General features: G+C 48.3%; 1 protein-coding gene across 3 annotated transcripts in view; it reads left to right on the plus strand.

Moving 5' to 3' along the window:
* Positions 1–16,965, plus strand: part of TBX1 (T-box transcription factor 1) — a 66,716-nt gene that overhangs the window by 9,617 nt on the left and 40,134 nt on the right. The window contains exons 2-3 of one of the 3 annotated variants that reach the window (XM_053369264.1): positions 10,306–10,506; positions 15,541–16,066. In XM_053369264.1, coding sequence (XP_053225239.1) covers positions 10,473–10,506; positions 15,541–16,066 — 560 coding nt within the window. In that variant the 5' untranslated portion in view covers positions 10,306–10,472. Of the gene's footprint in view, positions 1–10,072; positions 10,507–15,540; positions 16,067–16,965 lie in introns of those variants that run through there. The other 2 variants (XM_053369262.1, XM_053369263.1) reach the window with 2 other exon arrangements.

Here is a 16,965-nt window from a genome sequence, read left to right on the forward strand (position 1 = left end):
TGTGCTAGTTGCAGCTGATGGGCACTGGAGCCCAACAAGAAGTCATTGAGGACAATACTGAGCTGGGGGAAAGGGTGTAGTTTTCAATAGCATAGCATCTGCTTTGTGTGCAGAAGGTCCTAAGTTTGATCCCCAGCGTCTCCAAATAGGTCTGGGAGAGAAAACCTTGCCTGAAATCCTGGAGAGCTGCTGCTGGTCAGAGTAGACAGTACTGAGCTTGGTGAACCAATAATCAGAAAAAAGGCAGTTTCCTATGTTTCTAAATGAACTAGACGACTAATTCCATATAACACAGCTTCCTGTGTTTCTAAAATACACTTTACATATGAGCAGAACAGAAACCTTTAGTCTTTTCCAGACAATGTCAGACCTCGCCTACATAACTCACTCTCTCCCCCCCTCTCTATATAAATTTTTATTAGTTTTTTTAACATACCATTTTCAACAGTAATTAAACATACTTTTACATCGTATTCACTTTTTTTGACTTCATCAGTCCTGTCTGAAAATTTTCCAATCTAATCTCTTAGTATGCATTTCTTATTTTCCCTATTACATTTCAAACTCATAACCAATATCTCTATCTTTTTCTACTTTGTAACACTTCGTATATTCCTCCTTACAAAACTTATTGTAGTCCTACTAGCGTAATTTGTTGATTACGGTTGCTCTTCAAATAATTCATATACTTCTTCCAATCTTCTGTAAATCTCTGGTCCCGCAGGTTTCGAATCCTTCCTGTCATTTTGTCCAATTGTGCATAGTCCATTAATTTCGTCTGCCATTCTTCTTTCGTCAGAATTTCTTCTTGCTTCCATTTCTGGGCTAACAATACTCTTGCCGCTGTTGTTGTGCATAAAAACAATTTAACATCTTGCCTATTAATGTATTGGCCTATAATACCAAGTAAAAATGCTTCTGGTTTTTTTTAAAAGAACGTATATTTCAACATCTTTTTCAGACCTCTCCTACATAACCCAATCAGTAGAGCATGAGAATCTTAATTTCAGGGTTGAGGGTTTGAGCCCCACATTGGGCAAAAGTTTCCTGCATTGCAGAGAGTTGGACTAGATGACCCTCGTGTTCCCTTCCAACTCTATGATTCTGTGGTTCTATGATTCTGATGACTGAGCAGCAACACCAAAAACAGTTCAGGAGGTTAAGTCCTGGTTTAAAGGATGCCCAGATTTTCTAACGAATTATGCTTGTTGATCTTTCCTGATAAAACTGTTTTTTAAGTGTCAGTCTCTACAGTGGTACCTCAGGTTACATACACTTCAGGTTACATACACTTCAGGTTACAGACTCCGCTAACCCAGAAATAGTACCTCAGGTTAAGAACTTTGCTTCAGGATGAGAACAGAAATCGTGCTCTGGCAGTGCGGCAGCAGCAGGAGGCCCCATTAGCTAAAATGGTGCTTCAGGTTAAGAACAGTTTCAGGTTAAGAATGGACCTCCGGAACGAATTAAGTACCACTGTATTGTGAATCCCCTCCCTGGCTATGCAGTTTATAATTTAACACTGATTTAGGATGTTGGCTGGATTGGTCAATTCAAGGTTACCATTGTGGTGAGAAATGTAATTGTAAAGGACCTCAAAGGTAACCAAAATCAGTGCTCCTCAAACTTGGGTCCTCAGATGTTGTTGGACAACAATTTCCATAATCCATGACCATTGGCTATGCTGGCTGGAGATGATGAGAGTTGTAGTCCAAGAATTCCTGGAGCCCCAAGACTGAAGCATACTGTTTAAGAACACTCCTGTTAACTTGCTAGAAACCCAAGCCTAAGAGTGAACCTCCTGTCCTGAAAGCAAACACTTTGATTTTATTCCCTAGGATATCAAATCTCCTCCAGGGGTGAGGGTGTCTCGTTTTGGCAATGGTTTTGAAGCCCAAAGCCTATTTTTCATTGGTATGTTGCAAAATGTGCCAAATAATAAAGAATGTTGTTTTTAAAAAAGCAAAGGTGGGGGGGGAGGAAATGAAGAAACAGTCCTTATTTTTATTGAACTTCTTAACGACTTGACTAACACAATAATTGCTGGACTGAGATCACATTGCCAGGTGCAAATCACACCATCTTTCATTAAGAGCATTTGTTCTTTCTGCAAGAGTTCAGACTGAAAATTCACAATGTGTTGTAGTCTAACAACATCTGGAGACCCTAGTTTGAACGATACTGCTTTAGTCCAAATCCCCGCCAATTCAGGCACTCCTGAATTGCCTGAATCCAGGAAATCAGACTACAGCAAGTGAAGTAGTGGGCTATGCTCAGGCTCAAGGGCCAATCTTGGCCCACAATGGTGTGCAGTTTGGCCCATGGGACAATTTCCCCCAAAACATGCACACCTGACCATCAGCTGAAAGCACTGGTAATGCCGGCTGCTGGTGGATGGGACTTTCTCTTCTCCCCTTCCATGGACGCCCAGTGAAAGGGAGAAGTGAGGAGCTGCTTCAAATAGCACTTTTGCAAAGCGCACTCCTACTTTCCGGTTTGAGCCTCCCTCCAGAGTGGGAGTGCATGCAAGCCCAGGACTGCCGTAGAAAGCCCTTTTGCAAACTGCCAGCTGACTGTGCAAAGGATTTTGAGAGGTGGGCAGGGCTGACGTGACGTGACGTGACTGACAGGTGATTTGATTGACAGGTGGGTGACCCCACCGACCTGACAAATTTAGCTTGGGAAGCCAATCCTGAGACGAGGATCTGGTCTGTGTAGCCAAAAAGGTTCCCCACCCCTGGTCTACAGCGTTCTACAGGATGTAGTGATGTTCCACCAACTTGCATGGCTTGGATTACACAAATCAATGCAGGATGAGGCGACCAGTGGTTACAAACCCATAATAGTTATGTTCTGCCTCCAGTATGCCTCTGACTACCAGTTGCTCATACTCACCAGGAAGCAAGGATGGTGCTCAGGTTCTGTTTAGAGCCAGTGTGGTGTAGTGGTTAAGAGTGGTAGACTTGCAATCTGGTGAACTGGGTTCGCTTCCCTGCTCCTCCACATGCAGCTGCTGGGTGACCTTGGGCCAGTCACACTTCTCTGAAGTCTCTCAGCCCCACTCATCTCACAGAGTGTTTGTTGTGGGCGAAGAAGGGAAAGGAGAATGTTAGCCGCTTTGAGACTCCTTCAGGTAGTGATAAAGCGGGATATCAAATCCAAACTCCAACTCCTTCTCCTCCTCCTCCTTCTCCTCCTCCTCCTCTTCTTCTTCTTCTTTAGGAGTATCTTCTCTTAGGCCTCTCATTGGCCACTGTAAGAACAGGACCCTGGATAAGCTGGGCTTTTCTTCCTGATTTTATGTTCTTAGCATCTAGGATAATGTTCAATTTATCAGGTATGGCAGTAGAGGCCTTTTACTTGGTATATTTTGAACCGGATGGGTTATAACCACAAAAATCCACAAACTGCTTTATCCGAAGTCTTCCCCATAAACCTGTTCAGCAGCTTTCAGAGAAAGGGTTTGACTTCCAGACATTTGAGAAGTACAGTCAGACCATGCTTTACATACTCACCTATCAGTTAAACACAGTCATCTGGGACTAATCAAATGGTAGACACGAACCACTAGACATTGGGGGGGGGGTGTTGGAATCTGGTGGCAAAGTTGTTGTTTCGTTTTGTTTTATATTAGCACATTTAATATCTCACCTTTCAATGCAAAGAACCCTAGTAAGTATGTTTACAACCGGGAGGTTGTAAATCTTAGAGATGCCTGATTGGGAGAGCCAACCATCTCTTGTGATGTAAGTCCCATTGAGGCCTCGGTCCTGTATACCTGAAGGAGCGCCTCCACTCCCATCGTTCAGCCCGGACACTGAGATCCAGTGCCGAGGGCCTTCTGGCGGTTCCCTCATTGCAAGAAGTGAGGTTACAGGGAACCAGACAGAGGGTCTTCTCAGTAGTGGCGCCCGCCCTGTGGAACGCCCTCCCATCAGATGTCAAGGAAATAAGCAGCTATCTTATCTTTAAAAGACATCTGAAGGCAGCCCTGTTTAGGGAAGTTTTGAATATTTAATGCTGTACTGTTTTTAACACTTGATTGGGAGCTGCCCAGAGTGGCTGGGGAAACTCGGCCAGATGGGCAGGGTATAAATTATTATTATTAATTATTATTAATTATTATTAATTATTATTAATTATTATTAATTATTATTCAATGGATGTATAGGATTGCAACCCCTGGAATCTGGCTGTTTTGAGATTTCCAAGAACATGTAAGATAGATACACACATGCCAGATAGGTTCTAAATTTCTAAATAACTGTTCACTTACCTTCTAGGACTTCTCTGGCCTTACACACACAGAGAGATGTGTTCTTGATGTATCAAGAGGTTTTCTTGGGGAAGGAACCATATCTCAGTGATAGAGCATCTGCCTTGCTTGCAAGAAGGGGGGTGTCAGTAGTGCCAACTTGGGCTCCACACTGTGCGTGCACAGAGCAAGTGTGCCATGCCGCAATGTTATGGCACAGCTGATGTGCTTGCCTCTCATCCTACCAGGGTACCAGTCACAACTGCCCTCCAGTTATCCATGCCTGATGGAGCCGGGTGGCATTCAGTGTTCCTCACAAGCAGAACTCTCTCACATGATTGCTACTTGTCACTCTAGCTCCGAGCTCTTTCACTAGTGCACACCACTCATTTAATGGTTTTTTGAGGCCATACACAGCACAGTCAGGTCATAGCTTCAGGTAGCAGTCCTAAGGCACATTCATTTTAATTAGGCTCTGTTGAATGCAGTGGGACCTCCTTCTGATACATAGGACTGAGTGGCAGTGAATTGACAGCCATTGAGTGCAGGAGAGATAAATAGTAGTGGGCTGTGGGATGGGGTTCAGCAAGGAAAAATCGGGCTTTCTCAACTTTAGTTCCTCATCTGTAAAATGGGAATAAAAGCATAGTGACCTATTTCCTCCAGGTCTTCTGCAGTCAGAGAGGCAGACATTGGCTGGTTGGGAGACACACATTTGCACAATGCAAATTACCATTGAGGAGAAGAAACAGAGAAGAGACTCAGCAACCTTTCAGAGTCTGATTGTCCGCCCTCTCAAAATGCAGCTCTTTTTGTATTCACTTTCAAAATCCAACTTCCAGGGGTCCCTTTAAAAATTAACACCCCCAGCCCCAGACATCACCACCTCATATATCTTACATAAATCTAGTTGAGTTCAAGGTCAGTTGCCTATAGAATTGCTGTAAGTCTTCTGAGAAGACATGTATGTAAGGTTGTAAGTCTTGTGGACAAACTCTAAGGGGTTATTGCTAAGGATCAATTTGTCAGGTTCAGTGGGCGGTATTTCATGCTAGTCCTACTCAGAGTAGACCTGTTGAAGTTAATGGACAGGACTTACTTAGGTCCATTAATTCCCGTGGGTCTTTTCTAAGTAGGACTTAGCTGAAGAGTTTTACACCTCCGCTTCCCCAGTCCTGTTCATTATTAAATTATTATTACTGCAATATTATTTTTGTTGAGATCAAATGAGGTCAGCATTAATGCGATTTAAATGACACACTAATATTATTATGAGTCATAAAAATCAGCCATAACAACAGAACGATACTGGGAATTTGAAATTGATTATAGGAAGGTCAAATAGTGGGTTTTGGTGGTTTGTTTCTTCAAGCGGCGGATTAATCATGAGAGTTGTGAGTTTTGTCATTCATGGTAGAGAGACCTAAAATAGGGATTTCGAACTTCTTTTAAAAAAAGAATCTGGGCAAAGTGTGGTAAAAAGTGCTGTTTATTCATTGGAGGGGGGGAGAATCCTTGTAAAATTATAGACACCCAAGCACGATTTGTATTTTTTTAAAAAAGAAAGACAAATAAATCCGTTTTATTTAGAGTTCTTATTTTCTTAAGGCATCCGATCATCACCTGTTCTGAAACTATCTTGTAAACGTACTTTCTAGTCAAAAGGCTAAGGATTATTATTATTCCAATGGGACAGTTACGCATAAATATGTCCCACTGATATAAAAGGGGCTTTATAAAGTACGGAATTGCGGTTGAAGTTTTTTTTTCCCCTTCCAAAAAAACCATAATTTTATTCGTTTGTTTATTCTATTTATAACAAGCGGTCTTTTCCCCCATCCGGGAGCTCATGGCGGCTTACACGTCGGCTTCCAATCCTTGGGTTCCTTCCGCACAATTCACACCCAGGTCCACCAAAAAAATGAACGGGACCGGTTGAAAGTACGGCAGCTAGACTCTCTTCCTACCCCCACTGACCTGGAACAATATTCTGCGGCTTACTCAAAAGTGGGACTTGCTCCGTTAGTTGGAAAACACGGAGGAATATCCGTGCGATCGTGGTCATCGAGGGACCCATTGCGTGATAACATCCCGCCCACTTTTTACGGACTCCATAGGGATCTCATTGACTTGGCCAGGACTGCTAATGTTAAGTAAATCCTCCTGCATCATTTTAAGCGTATTTTTTAAAAAAATATGCTGCATAAATATATATTTTTGCTCCTTATTATGGAACAGCCTTGCGGCACTTCGAAAACTTCGTCGATTTATGATGGCATAAGCTTCCGTAGCTTGCGGTCCACTTCATCAGAGAGATGGAGTTTTATTCTGTTTTACAAGTATATGTACATATGAGAGTGGTGCTTTTTCGGGGGGGGGGGAGTTGTAAACATTGAGGTCAGAAGCAGAACACAGATCCCTTGATTCCCGGGGGCGGTTTGCAGACAGTTGTCGCTGATAACACAGGCGTCTCTCGGAACACGGAGAAGCCGGTTCGCACGTGTAACGTAACATCAAGCCCTTGTCGCGATTCAGTCCAGGAGTGATGCGGTCGAACTTCCTGATTAATGCCAATTCAGAGGTTTCACTTGGCTGTTCTCCCTTTAATGATGATGATAATGGTGGTTAATTGCAGACAGTCTCTATGCAAAACACGCAATGCGCTCCCTGACCCTGCAGCGATGGTGTGTCTGCCGTACCCATCGAGATCCCAGTAGCCCTAGCCTGGGTTTATTTTATTTTTTCCCGTGGGTGCTCATGTGGAGAAGGGTCTTGGGTATAATGCAGTGGGGGAGGCAAAGTCTGCTTATCCAGCCCCCCCCCTTCGGACTTGGAAGGGCTCGTCTGTAGCCGGAGGACAGATCGGGTTGCAGGAGTGCTGTGCCGGGAGCAGCCGAGAAAAGCGATCCTGTTCTCTGCGTCTGGCCTTCTAACGTTGCAGCAGAGAAAAGGGGGACGGCGCTTCAAGGCAGCCTTTGCAGGTGACCTGGCCAGTTAAGCAGATGTATTTGTGTGTGTTTCTGCGCCTAGCTCGCTCGGGAGTCCTATTGAACTCAATGGGGCTTACTCCCAAGGATGTGCGGTTAGGATCGCAGCCTCCTGGAAGGGATCCGAGACGTGCGCAGCCGAGCGAAGGCTCCCGTGGTACGAAGATTTAAGTGGGTGGGGGTCTTTTCGGCGGCGGGGTGTCCTTGAAACCGGCGCTGAAGGCTCAACTCCCCCCCCCTTTACCTGACAAGGGCTGGAGACTTGTGTGAACGGACACAAATCCTCTCTGTACCTCGGTCGCAAGTCCAGAAATTATGTATGTCTTTATCCAGAAAAGGCTCGCGGGCTTTCGGACTCCCGAGAGATATAGCACCTGGGAATGTTTTGCGATTTCACAAAACAGTTATGACTTTTATACGGTTTGGAACCCAGAAAACGTTTTCTTTCTTTCTCCGAATTCAGCATTGCACAAAAGATCCATAATTCTTTTTACTGTAGCTTTGGTCCCAAAGGGATATTTCATGTAAAATTCCTTCCTTCTTCCGTATCCATCCTGGTTTATCACCGTTTTGCATCAAGAGAGCGTTCTCGATCCAGATGGAAACATTGTTTAAGAACTGCTAATTCTTTTTATTATGGTTTCTCACTTAAAGCATTCTCCAGCCGCAAGTAAACGTTCTTAATAGAATGTATTGTACTACCCTACTAATTGTAAGAGGATTACTCTGAATACTATGCAACGGTAGTGATAAATACTCCGCAGTTACTGTTGGTATAAAATCATACTAACGTAGAAGAGTTTGGGACTATTATGGGATTGAGAGCTCGATTCATACTCGGTTCATATTTCATTCCTAGAGTAATTTTGCTTTAGGAAGGGCGACCCATTTGCTCTTAACCTTAATCTCAAATTTAGACACTTTTAAAAATTTTGGGAGCATTTGATAACTTTTTGCAATTTTTTTTTTTTGCTTAACAAACCAAAAAATGACACATCCTTTCGGCTCAGAGCTTCAAATATATTCAAATAAGAGATGGGATTTGATCAAAGACTTTGTTGTTGACCGATATAGAACTTTGTCATATTAGATAGTTTAAAGTGTTCCTAGATATTAATGCAATAAAACGGCTGGAATGGCTCAGGATTAGACCACGGTGAATGTGTCCTCTCAGATAAGCTGATTATACAAACCATGCACTTTTTGGATATGTTTTCTCTCTCCCCCCCCCCCGTCGCCGTCATTTACTATTTTTTAAAAGATTATTATGGCCAGAGGCCTCAAAAACCGAAAGTGGCCCGCGCCTCTCTGGACGTCTGAGCCTGGATCGGAAAGAGCTGTCTCTGCCTAGGTCTCTACGAAGCTTATTCCCACCCCGAGAAAGTGTTTTAAGTTTTTAAGCAGGTGCTGTTTGGATCTGGGGCGGTATTCCCCCCCCCCCCACCGCAAAAAAATAAAACCCACCCCTGGCAATCCTTCGCAAACTAAGCTGGTACGTGTCTCGTCCCCAAGCCTCGAGCCAGACATTATGGGTCGGTGATGACATCTCCGGCGCGAGGGGAGGAGAGGTTTGGGGTGCGAATCAAGGCTCCTCACCATAATTGCCATAGAGGTGTAATTGCTGTCTTACGCAACGTTCAGTTTTGCAGAGAAACGCGGCTTCGCATAACCCGACGCGCGCTTTATAGGGAGAGAGATCTGAGGATACAGTAGCCCATGGGATTGGTGTATTGGGGTGTATGTGTGTCTTTGTGTGTGGTGGGGTCACCGCTAATAGTGCGGCCTGTTTATAGGTCGAAGCAGTACAACGCGGTAGAACTAATCTGTCCACACGCACCTCTGGAGAAACCGTTTTCAGTGCCGGCCCATAGACCCGGCTGAAGAGGGGATTCATTCTCAAGGTCTTGTGGGGCGAGAAGACCCCCTTCTTTGATTCGGGCAACCGCAGAGTGGACTGTTTCGCTTCTAGGCTGGACTCACTCTGGGAGGGGGTTGCGCTGCTTCCTCCTATATACGTAATTGCTGGTGATTCTGGGGTGTCCTTCCACACCTGGGCAAACACTCCCCACAAAGTTTCTGCTATTATTATTCTGGTGGCCATGGCAAGAGAACTGGAAAAATGAAGGAGACTCAGTCTACCCGCTCTACTGCTCGCCGCCACAATCCTCTCCAATTTATAGCTCTCTTCTTTGCTAGTTTGTCGCTGGTAGTGTTTCCGCAAAGGAAGCGGAGAGTGGAGGATGCGAAATTAGCGGCGGGGCAGAAGGCCATCCTTACCAGTCCGTGTGGCATCGCCACCCACGGGAAGGTGCGCAGAGCGAGCGAGAGGAATCATCTGCAACAGAGAAGGGAGCTGCGCCCTCAGCCTTGCGAGGAAGGTGCGCTCCGGGGTGGGAGGAGAGTGGTGTAAATAAACGCAATAAATCCAGGGGAAACCGGAAAAAGGGGAAACCAGGAGCATTTCCCTGAGCTATTCCTTGCTGGGGAAAGAGAAAGAATGCGGGAGAAATGGGTGGAGAAAGCAAGAACATAAAATTCCACTTGATCCTAAGGGCTTTACCTGGAGGTAAACCTCCCTGAGCAAGCGCGGCGCTTACTTCCGAGTAAACGTGGTTAGGCCGGCTGCAGATCCGAGGTGCGGGGGGGGGGGTCGGGCGGGCAAGCGGGGGGGGGCGAGGTGGCAGAGGAGGAGGAGGAGGGAGATTTCGGGTTGGGCCAAGGCGCAGGGAGCCGCTTTCCGCCAGCTGGGAGGAGGGAACGGCGATGGGTTGCTGGAAAGGGGGGGGAGGGAAGGGCCAGGGCAGAGGAGAGAGGGGTGGGGGAGCCGCTTCGGAAACTTCCTTCGGCTCCTTCTCTTCCCGCAGCAGTTTCTGCCGCCGGGCCGCCGCCGGGCCCCTGCCATGCGCGCCGCGCGCGTCCCAGCGCAGCTGGCCCTGGCGCGCTGATCTCCCCGACGGGCGAGCCGTTTCCAGCCGGGCTCGGCGGTTCTCTGCCCCCCTATGGACGACGCGAGCCCCCTATCCCCCAAGGCCAACGCGTTCAGTATCGCCTCTCTGATTTCAGCCGCTGAGCGCGAGGGGAAAGGAGGCGGCGACGAAGAAGACGACGACAACGACGAGGAGGAGGTTGCAGTCGCTGCGCTGGACTCCGAGCCCAGCGCCGCCGTCGGGGGGGGCCTTCGCAGACCTTACAGCCCCTCCGCTGCTGCTGCTGCCGCCGCCCGAAGGAGGATGCATTTTAGCGCCGTTACCCGGGACATGGAAGGTAAGCGGCGAAGAGACTCGAGAAATTTGCTTTTAAATAAATCAGTTGGTGGGGAGGGGAGAGTGGATGTCTGCAAAAATATGTGGCGCCCCTCAGCCACTGCTTAGCGCAGCCAGCACCCAGAGGTCAAGGGCGAAGGGAGCTCCGGGGATCTCGCCCACAGACACTCGCACAGCTGCACAGTTTGCTCGGATACTCTTCTCCCGGTTAGAGTAACCCAGCTCTGCCGCGCTCGGAGACCCGGAGACGGCCCGAGTGGCTGTGTTGCAGGAAGGAAACCTTTTTGACAACAGCCTCAAACAAAGCAAAACCCAGCACGCCAGTCCCTCTGCGGCGCGCACGCCGGCACCTGGGAATTCAAGGTGCCTGGGCTTACTTCCGAGTAGACACGCCTCCGCTTGCCCTGCGCCGGCTCCCTAGCTCCAAGGAACTTCCGCGCAATGAAAATGGGTCGCGTATATTATTTTCCGTGGCGCTTTGTCGCCGAGGAATAACGCGGGTTTGGGGGGCTTCTGAACTTAGGCTGCTGAGTTAGACCAGCGGTCCCTCCAAACTCTTCTTACTGGCACTGGGTCTCCGGGGGTCTGGGGAGCAGATTTTTCCCTATCCCAAGGGGACTGGACTGGGGAGCCATCTGCCTACAGAGCATGCCGTTTGCCGCTAAGCCACGAACGACCCTTCCTCATATAACCTCCCCAATGGAGATCCGCAGCAAAAAGCGCCCCCGGATCCTCCAGCTCCGGGCTGTAGCCAGCGGAGATATACTCAGAGTAGACCCAAAGGAGCTAATGAACCTGTTAGTCATGCCCATTAGTTTCAATGGGTTCTGCTTGGAGTACCCATTATAATTCATAATAATTAACGACAACAATAATAATTATTATTATGATGAATGTTGTGCAGCATTACCAAGTCACTTAGCATTAAACTCACCGTGTGAGCGGATGGGTCTGTGAGCAGCAAACATTGCAGTTCTGTTTGGGGTTCTTAAAAAAAAATAGTCCATACTTTTGTTTAACCGATCTAGGAACTGAACCACAACCTCTTCTGGTTTGCTCGCCCGCCCGGCGTCTTTTCTTTGGAAAACGACTCTCCTCTCAAAGTAACCGAGGCCGGAGTCCCGAAACAGAAGCCTACCTGGGCGTCAGCCCCATTGAACCCAGTGGGGTTGGCTTCCGAGTAAAAGCATCTGTGGCATTTGGGTGGCACATATAACGTTAGCAACTGGAGCCACCGCCCACGGAAAAAACAAACAAACCACAGGCTCTCTCAAATCGATAGTAAATCTAGGTTAGGCACATGCTTGTAATGTGCTGCTTCGCTGTCAATTAGCAAAGTAGCCCTGAGCTATGGAGTTATTAGCAGCGATTGCAGCGCAGGCAGGAAGGGACCACGTGTGTGTTTGGGGGGAGGGGGGGAGAAGCTCTCTCTAATTTGCCTGTAAGAACAAGAGAAAGTTGAGTATTTGGGACATATGAGTCTATTCTATTCTTATTATTAAATTCTATTCTTATTATTAAATTTACAAGGAACTATAATAGTTCCCTTCTACTTAAGGAAAGTCAAGGGAATGCAAATCTAACCACAGGACTTTTTAAAGTCCCGTTCCTTTGAGTGGGAAGAGGTGAAGTCTTAACTTAACACTTACTGAAAAATAAATGGCTGGAACTTCGGAATAAACGAATGACCGGGTGGTTCCCATATACGGTGCAGATTATACACACAGGATCACACTAATGTTCTGTGGAGCTGACATAAAACAAGTTTGAGTCTTGCTTCCCGGTAAATATGGTAAACACTGGGTTATATTTTATATACAGAGATCTTAATCACTTAACTTGGAAGCCAGTTTCATTTAAGTTTTAAAAAAAGTTTACTATAAATAAACATACAGAAATGAACTTGTGCTAGATTCCACTGCGATAGCCCGGTTCATTTCAACGCGCAACGGGGCGTTAGCCTTGGCGGAGAGGAATTAATTCATGAGATTACAGAGCTTGGAAGAAATACAAATAATTAGAAAGAAAATAAAATAGCAGTGTTATGGTATAGGAAGTCATATGGCACTTATAGAAAGTATAAAACAATTGTTTTAAAACTTTAAAAAACCCCGGCTGGTTCAAAGTCAGGAGGCGATTTTCGACAACAAGGCCACAGAGTAGTTGAAATCAATAAAGCCGTTTAATTGGAGAGTGGCGGAGAGAGTTCTCTGTTTCAAATACTCCGTGTGTGTGTGGAGAGAGACTGGGGGCTCATCCAGACGACCAGAGCAATAAAGGCTATATGCTGTATTACAGCGCAGCAAGTACACCTTGCTAAATAGCAAGCGAATAACACAGGGCGCAATATGGATTTAGCACGTGTTTGTAAACCGCCTGGAAGAACTAGCTGGTGGAAATGCAGGATACAAATAAACTTTAATTAATTAAACTTCGCGGAAAGGTCACCTATAGGAATCCCACGGAAGTGAATGGGAGAGATGTGGTACTGCGCGGTTCCCGTTCACTTCCATGGCTCGCTCTCTCTCCAGAATGAGATCTTCTGGCTTGAGGAGGTGTCCAAGAGTAGCTCAGAATAATATGACGGGCTTCCACACTACATCTTAAAATAAGCCATAATAACTTTTTTAAAAGTTGCTTTTTAAAGGTTACTTTTAAAACAGACTATACTTACTTGAACTGACTCTTAAACAACAACAATAAAACTTATATTATATATTCGCTATTTCATTATATAGCGGGATTTAACCTCGGCAGGAGAGTCCTGCCAACTTTCCCCAGATTTCTTAGTAACCCAATTCTCTTACAGGAACATTTTTTTGAGAGGAAGTAAGCTCCATTGAATAGGATATCTAAAGAGTCGTGTAGGAAAAGATGCCCACTCAGTCTGATTTCAGCGAGTATTCTCCGCAGGAATAACTTTAATCTTAATTTTATTTTTAAATCCGAACAGAGGAATCAGAATAATTCTGTGGTTTCCTTGGAACTTGACTTCCAAGGAAATGCACCTCCCACGGCAATCTAATAATAATAATAATAACAACTTCCCAAACTAATCTAATAATAATAATAATAATAATAGCTCTTCTTGAAACCAATACCATTTCATTCCTTCCAGCGTGCTAAGCATTGGGGGGGGGGAAGTCATAGCTCAGTGGTAGGACATATTCCTTGCATGCAGAAGGTCCCGGGCATCTCAGGTAGAGCTGGGAATGTTCCTTTTCTAAAACCCTGGAGAACCGTTGCCTGTCATTGGGGACAATATTGAACTAGATAGATCAGTGATCTGACTCGGTATAAAGCAACTTCCTACCTTCCTCTTCTTTCACAGCGAATTTGTCCCCCTACCCTTTCCAATACTGTGTTCACATATTAGCGAGCCCGCAATCCGGATTAGTACTGCAATCTCATATATAGGACAGTAAACCTCACTCAACACTGTAAATAGATCGGGGGCCTAATTCGGACAATTTCGGGCTGGAGAGGGGATTCCTGTCCAAGTCCTCCTGGCCATTTAAATAGAGTTAAGAGCTCAAATAAGGCCCCTCGCTTTTGCTTCTAGTATACGGCTTAAGAGATTTGTGGACCGGCGCTTGCTGAAGCTTCAGAGGTCCTGGGTTAAAAACGAGCCTGTTTGAATGGGTAGGAAAGCTGCACTGGTGCTGGATGAGTTTGCGCGTCTATAATATGCAGATAATTAATTTGCAGTATAATAGGAAATGGGGGTGGATGAGAGGCGACGCAAGTGGGTTGTTTTTTGTGTGTTTTTAAGAGGTTGCATGTAAATTTTTGCTTGCATCAAAGCTGCGAGAGCGAGCCAAGGACAAGCCCACCCCCTCCAAGCGCGCGCGCGCGCGCTCTCCCCGCTTGTCAATCACTCCGCGGCTCCCGAGGCAAGGAAAAGCGCGCGCGCGCGCGTTACCTGCAGGGGCTCCCCTTTATCGCCATTGAAGAAGAAGGGAGAGGGGGGGAAAGGAAAGTAAGAACCGGTTTGGTGGCAGCGAAAAGAGGGAGGCCCTCTGCTGAAAGAGAGAGAAGAGGCCGCCTCACAGCCAAGCCAGGAGAAAATGGAAGCAAAGCAAGGCGTTTAGAAGATGAGGGGGGAAGAAGAGGGTGGGGGGCGGAGGTGCCGAGCCCTTCCCGGGCAGCCAGCCGCCAGCCGCCAGCGCTCGCGGGCTGACTGACGGCCGGGCTGGCTGACTCGCCCTCTCCCTTTCGGGGGCGAGGCCAAAAGCCCAAGCCGAGAGGGGGGGGAGAAAGAGTTTGGCGGTGGGAGGAGGGACGTCCCCTGCTGGGCTGGGCGCGAGGAGGAGATAGGAGAGCGTGGCGCGCGCGCCCAGGCCTCTCCACCCCCCCCCAGTCCCCGGGGGAATGACTCAGTCCGTCTGTCAGTCAGTCAGTCAGGAGCGCCACAGCGCGAGAAAAAAAAGAGAGAGGCAGTCTGAGGGAGTTCTTGTCAGTAGCGCTCGCTCGCTCTCTCGAGGAAGCGAGAAAACGCCAGAGAAAAGGAGCTCGTTCCTTCAGAGCGCGAGGGGTTTTTCTGGGCCTCCCTCTCTCTCACGGCGTTCAGTTCTCTCGGCGTCTCTCCGGCGCAGAAGCCCAAGCCGCCTCGCGCGCCTTCCTCGGAGAGCCCCCGGCGCGTTTATGAGGAGAAGCAGCCGCGGGGATAAGCTGTAAAGTTTCTGGTGCGCGCGCAGGCGCGCCACCGAGAGCGGAGGAGCGAGCCAGCCGGCGCTGAGGCGAACTTGGCCGAGCGCTTTTTTTTTTAAAGGGGGGGTGAGAGAGAGAGAGAGAGAAGAGGCCAAGTCAACCGAGAGAGAGAGAGAGAGGGGCCTCCATTCTCTTTCTCCCTCAGCGGCGGGGCGCTATAAATTGAGGCGGCTGTGGCGCCGCGGCCCAGTTTACCTCAGGAGGGCGAGCAGCTCCGGGAAGCGAGCGAGCAACCGACCTGACCGCCCGCTGTTCTCTCTCTCTCCCCCCACACTCCTTCCTTCCCTCCTTTCTCTCTCTTCTTCTTCCTCCGGCATGATATCAGCCATCTCCAGCCCTTGGCTGACGCAGCTGTCCCATTTTTGCGACGTCGCCGCTTTCACGGCCAACAGCCTGAGCAGCCTCAACGCGTCGGCGGCGGCCGCGGCCGGCTACCACCACCTCTCGCCGTCGCCGGGGGACCCGTACGGGCAGCATGAGCCGCCGCACTACGAGCCCTGCTCGGCGCAGCAGCAGCAGCAGCAACACCCGCCGCCTCAGCCGCCACCGGCGCCGCAGCACCACCACGCCAGCCAGCAGCAGCAGCAACAGCAGCAGCCGCAGCAGCTCGGCTACGCCTTCCCAGGCGGCTCCGGGGCCAACCCTCCTCCGCCGCCGCAGCCGCCGGGCTCCGACACCCCCGAGAGCGGCGGAGGGGGAGGCGGCGGAGGGGGATCGGCGCCGGCCTCGGCCAAGGCGCCGGTCAAGAAGAACCCCAAAGTGGCCAACGTCAACGTGCAGCTGGAGATGAAGGCGCTGTGGGACGAGTTCAACCAGCTGGGCACCGAGATGATCGTCACCAAGGCCGGCAGGTCAGAGCCCCCTTTGCGCCTTCCTCCCCTTTCTTGTTTTCCGCGCGGGGGGGCGGGTTGGACTGGATGACCCCGGAAGGTCCCTTCCAAGTCTGCCATCCCATCCCTGCCTCTCGAAAAGCAAGCGGCAGGCTTCCTAGTCTTGCTTAGAGGAGATCGGGAGAGGCTTCCGTTCGTGGTGCCTTGTGAAGTCAGGAGTCAGGTCCGTTGACTTCAATGGGGCTACTCTGAGCAAGGCTAGCATGGGACTCCATGGGGCGCTAGGGGCTTCCTTCCCAGAAAGCGGGGTCCGCCGTTTCTCCTCACCCCCAAACTTCTTCCCCAAAAGACCCCTTCTCAGATGCTTTCTGCCCTGACGGGCAGGCAGTGCAGACGAATGGGAAACATACCAGGCGTTCTTTTATTTATTTATTTTAAGGCGATTATTATTATTATTATTATTATTATTATTATTATTATTATTATTATCATCATCACACGATCCTGCCACAGTTGGGCGCTTTGGGGATGTCTGGGGGGATTGGGAAGGAGGGAGGGCTGCGATCCTATGCCTGCTGAAACTTGCAAGCGCTGTTGGGCTTTCTTCTGAGCAGAAGGCACGCTGAGGATTGCGGCGTTTGAGGCTGCGATTCTGTGCTCGCCTTGGATAGTAAAAGCCCTTTGAGCGCGTTGGGACTTTTAATGGACTTCCTGGAGTTTATTCTTCGTTCCTGCCGTGAATACCACTAGGTGCCCCCCCCCTTTCTTGCTTGTGGCATTTTTTTCACCCTCCCCTTCATTGTTTTCCTTACGTTCTTCCTGCTGTGGCTTCGGTTAAGTGCAGGAGTTACTAAGGAACGAATTCGTCCCTTAAACGCCCCGATCCCAACCACTTTCGCTCGTGCCCGCCTCTCCTCCTT

Source organism: Podarcis raffonei, chromosome 16 (assembly GCF_027172205.1).
Source record: "Podarcis raffonei isolate rPodRaf1 chromosome 16, rPodRaf1.pri, whole genome shotgun sequence".
In the NCBI taxonomy this organism is placed as follows: domain Eukaryota; kingdom Metazoa; phylum Chordata; class Lepidosauria; order Squamata; family Lacertidae; genus Podarcis; species Podarcis raffonei.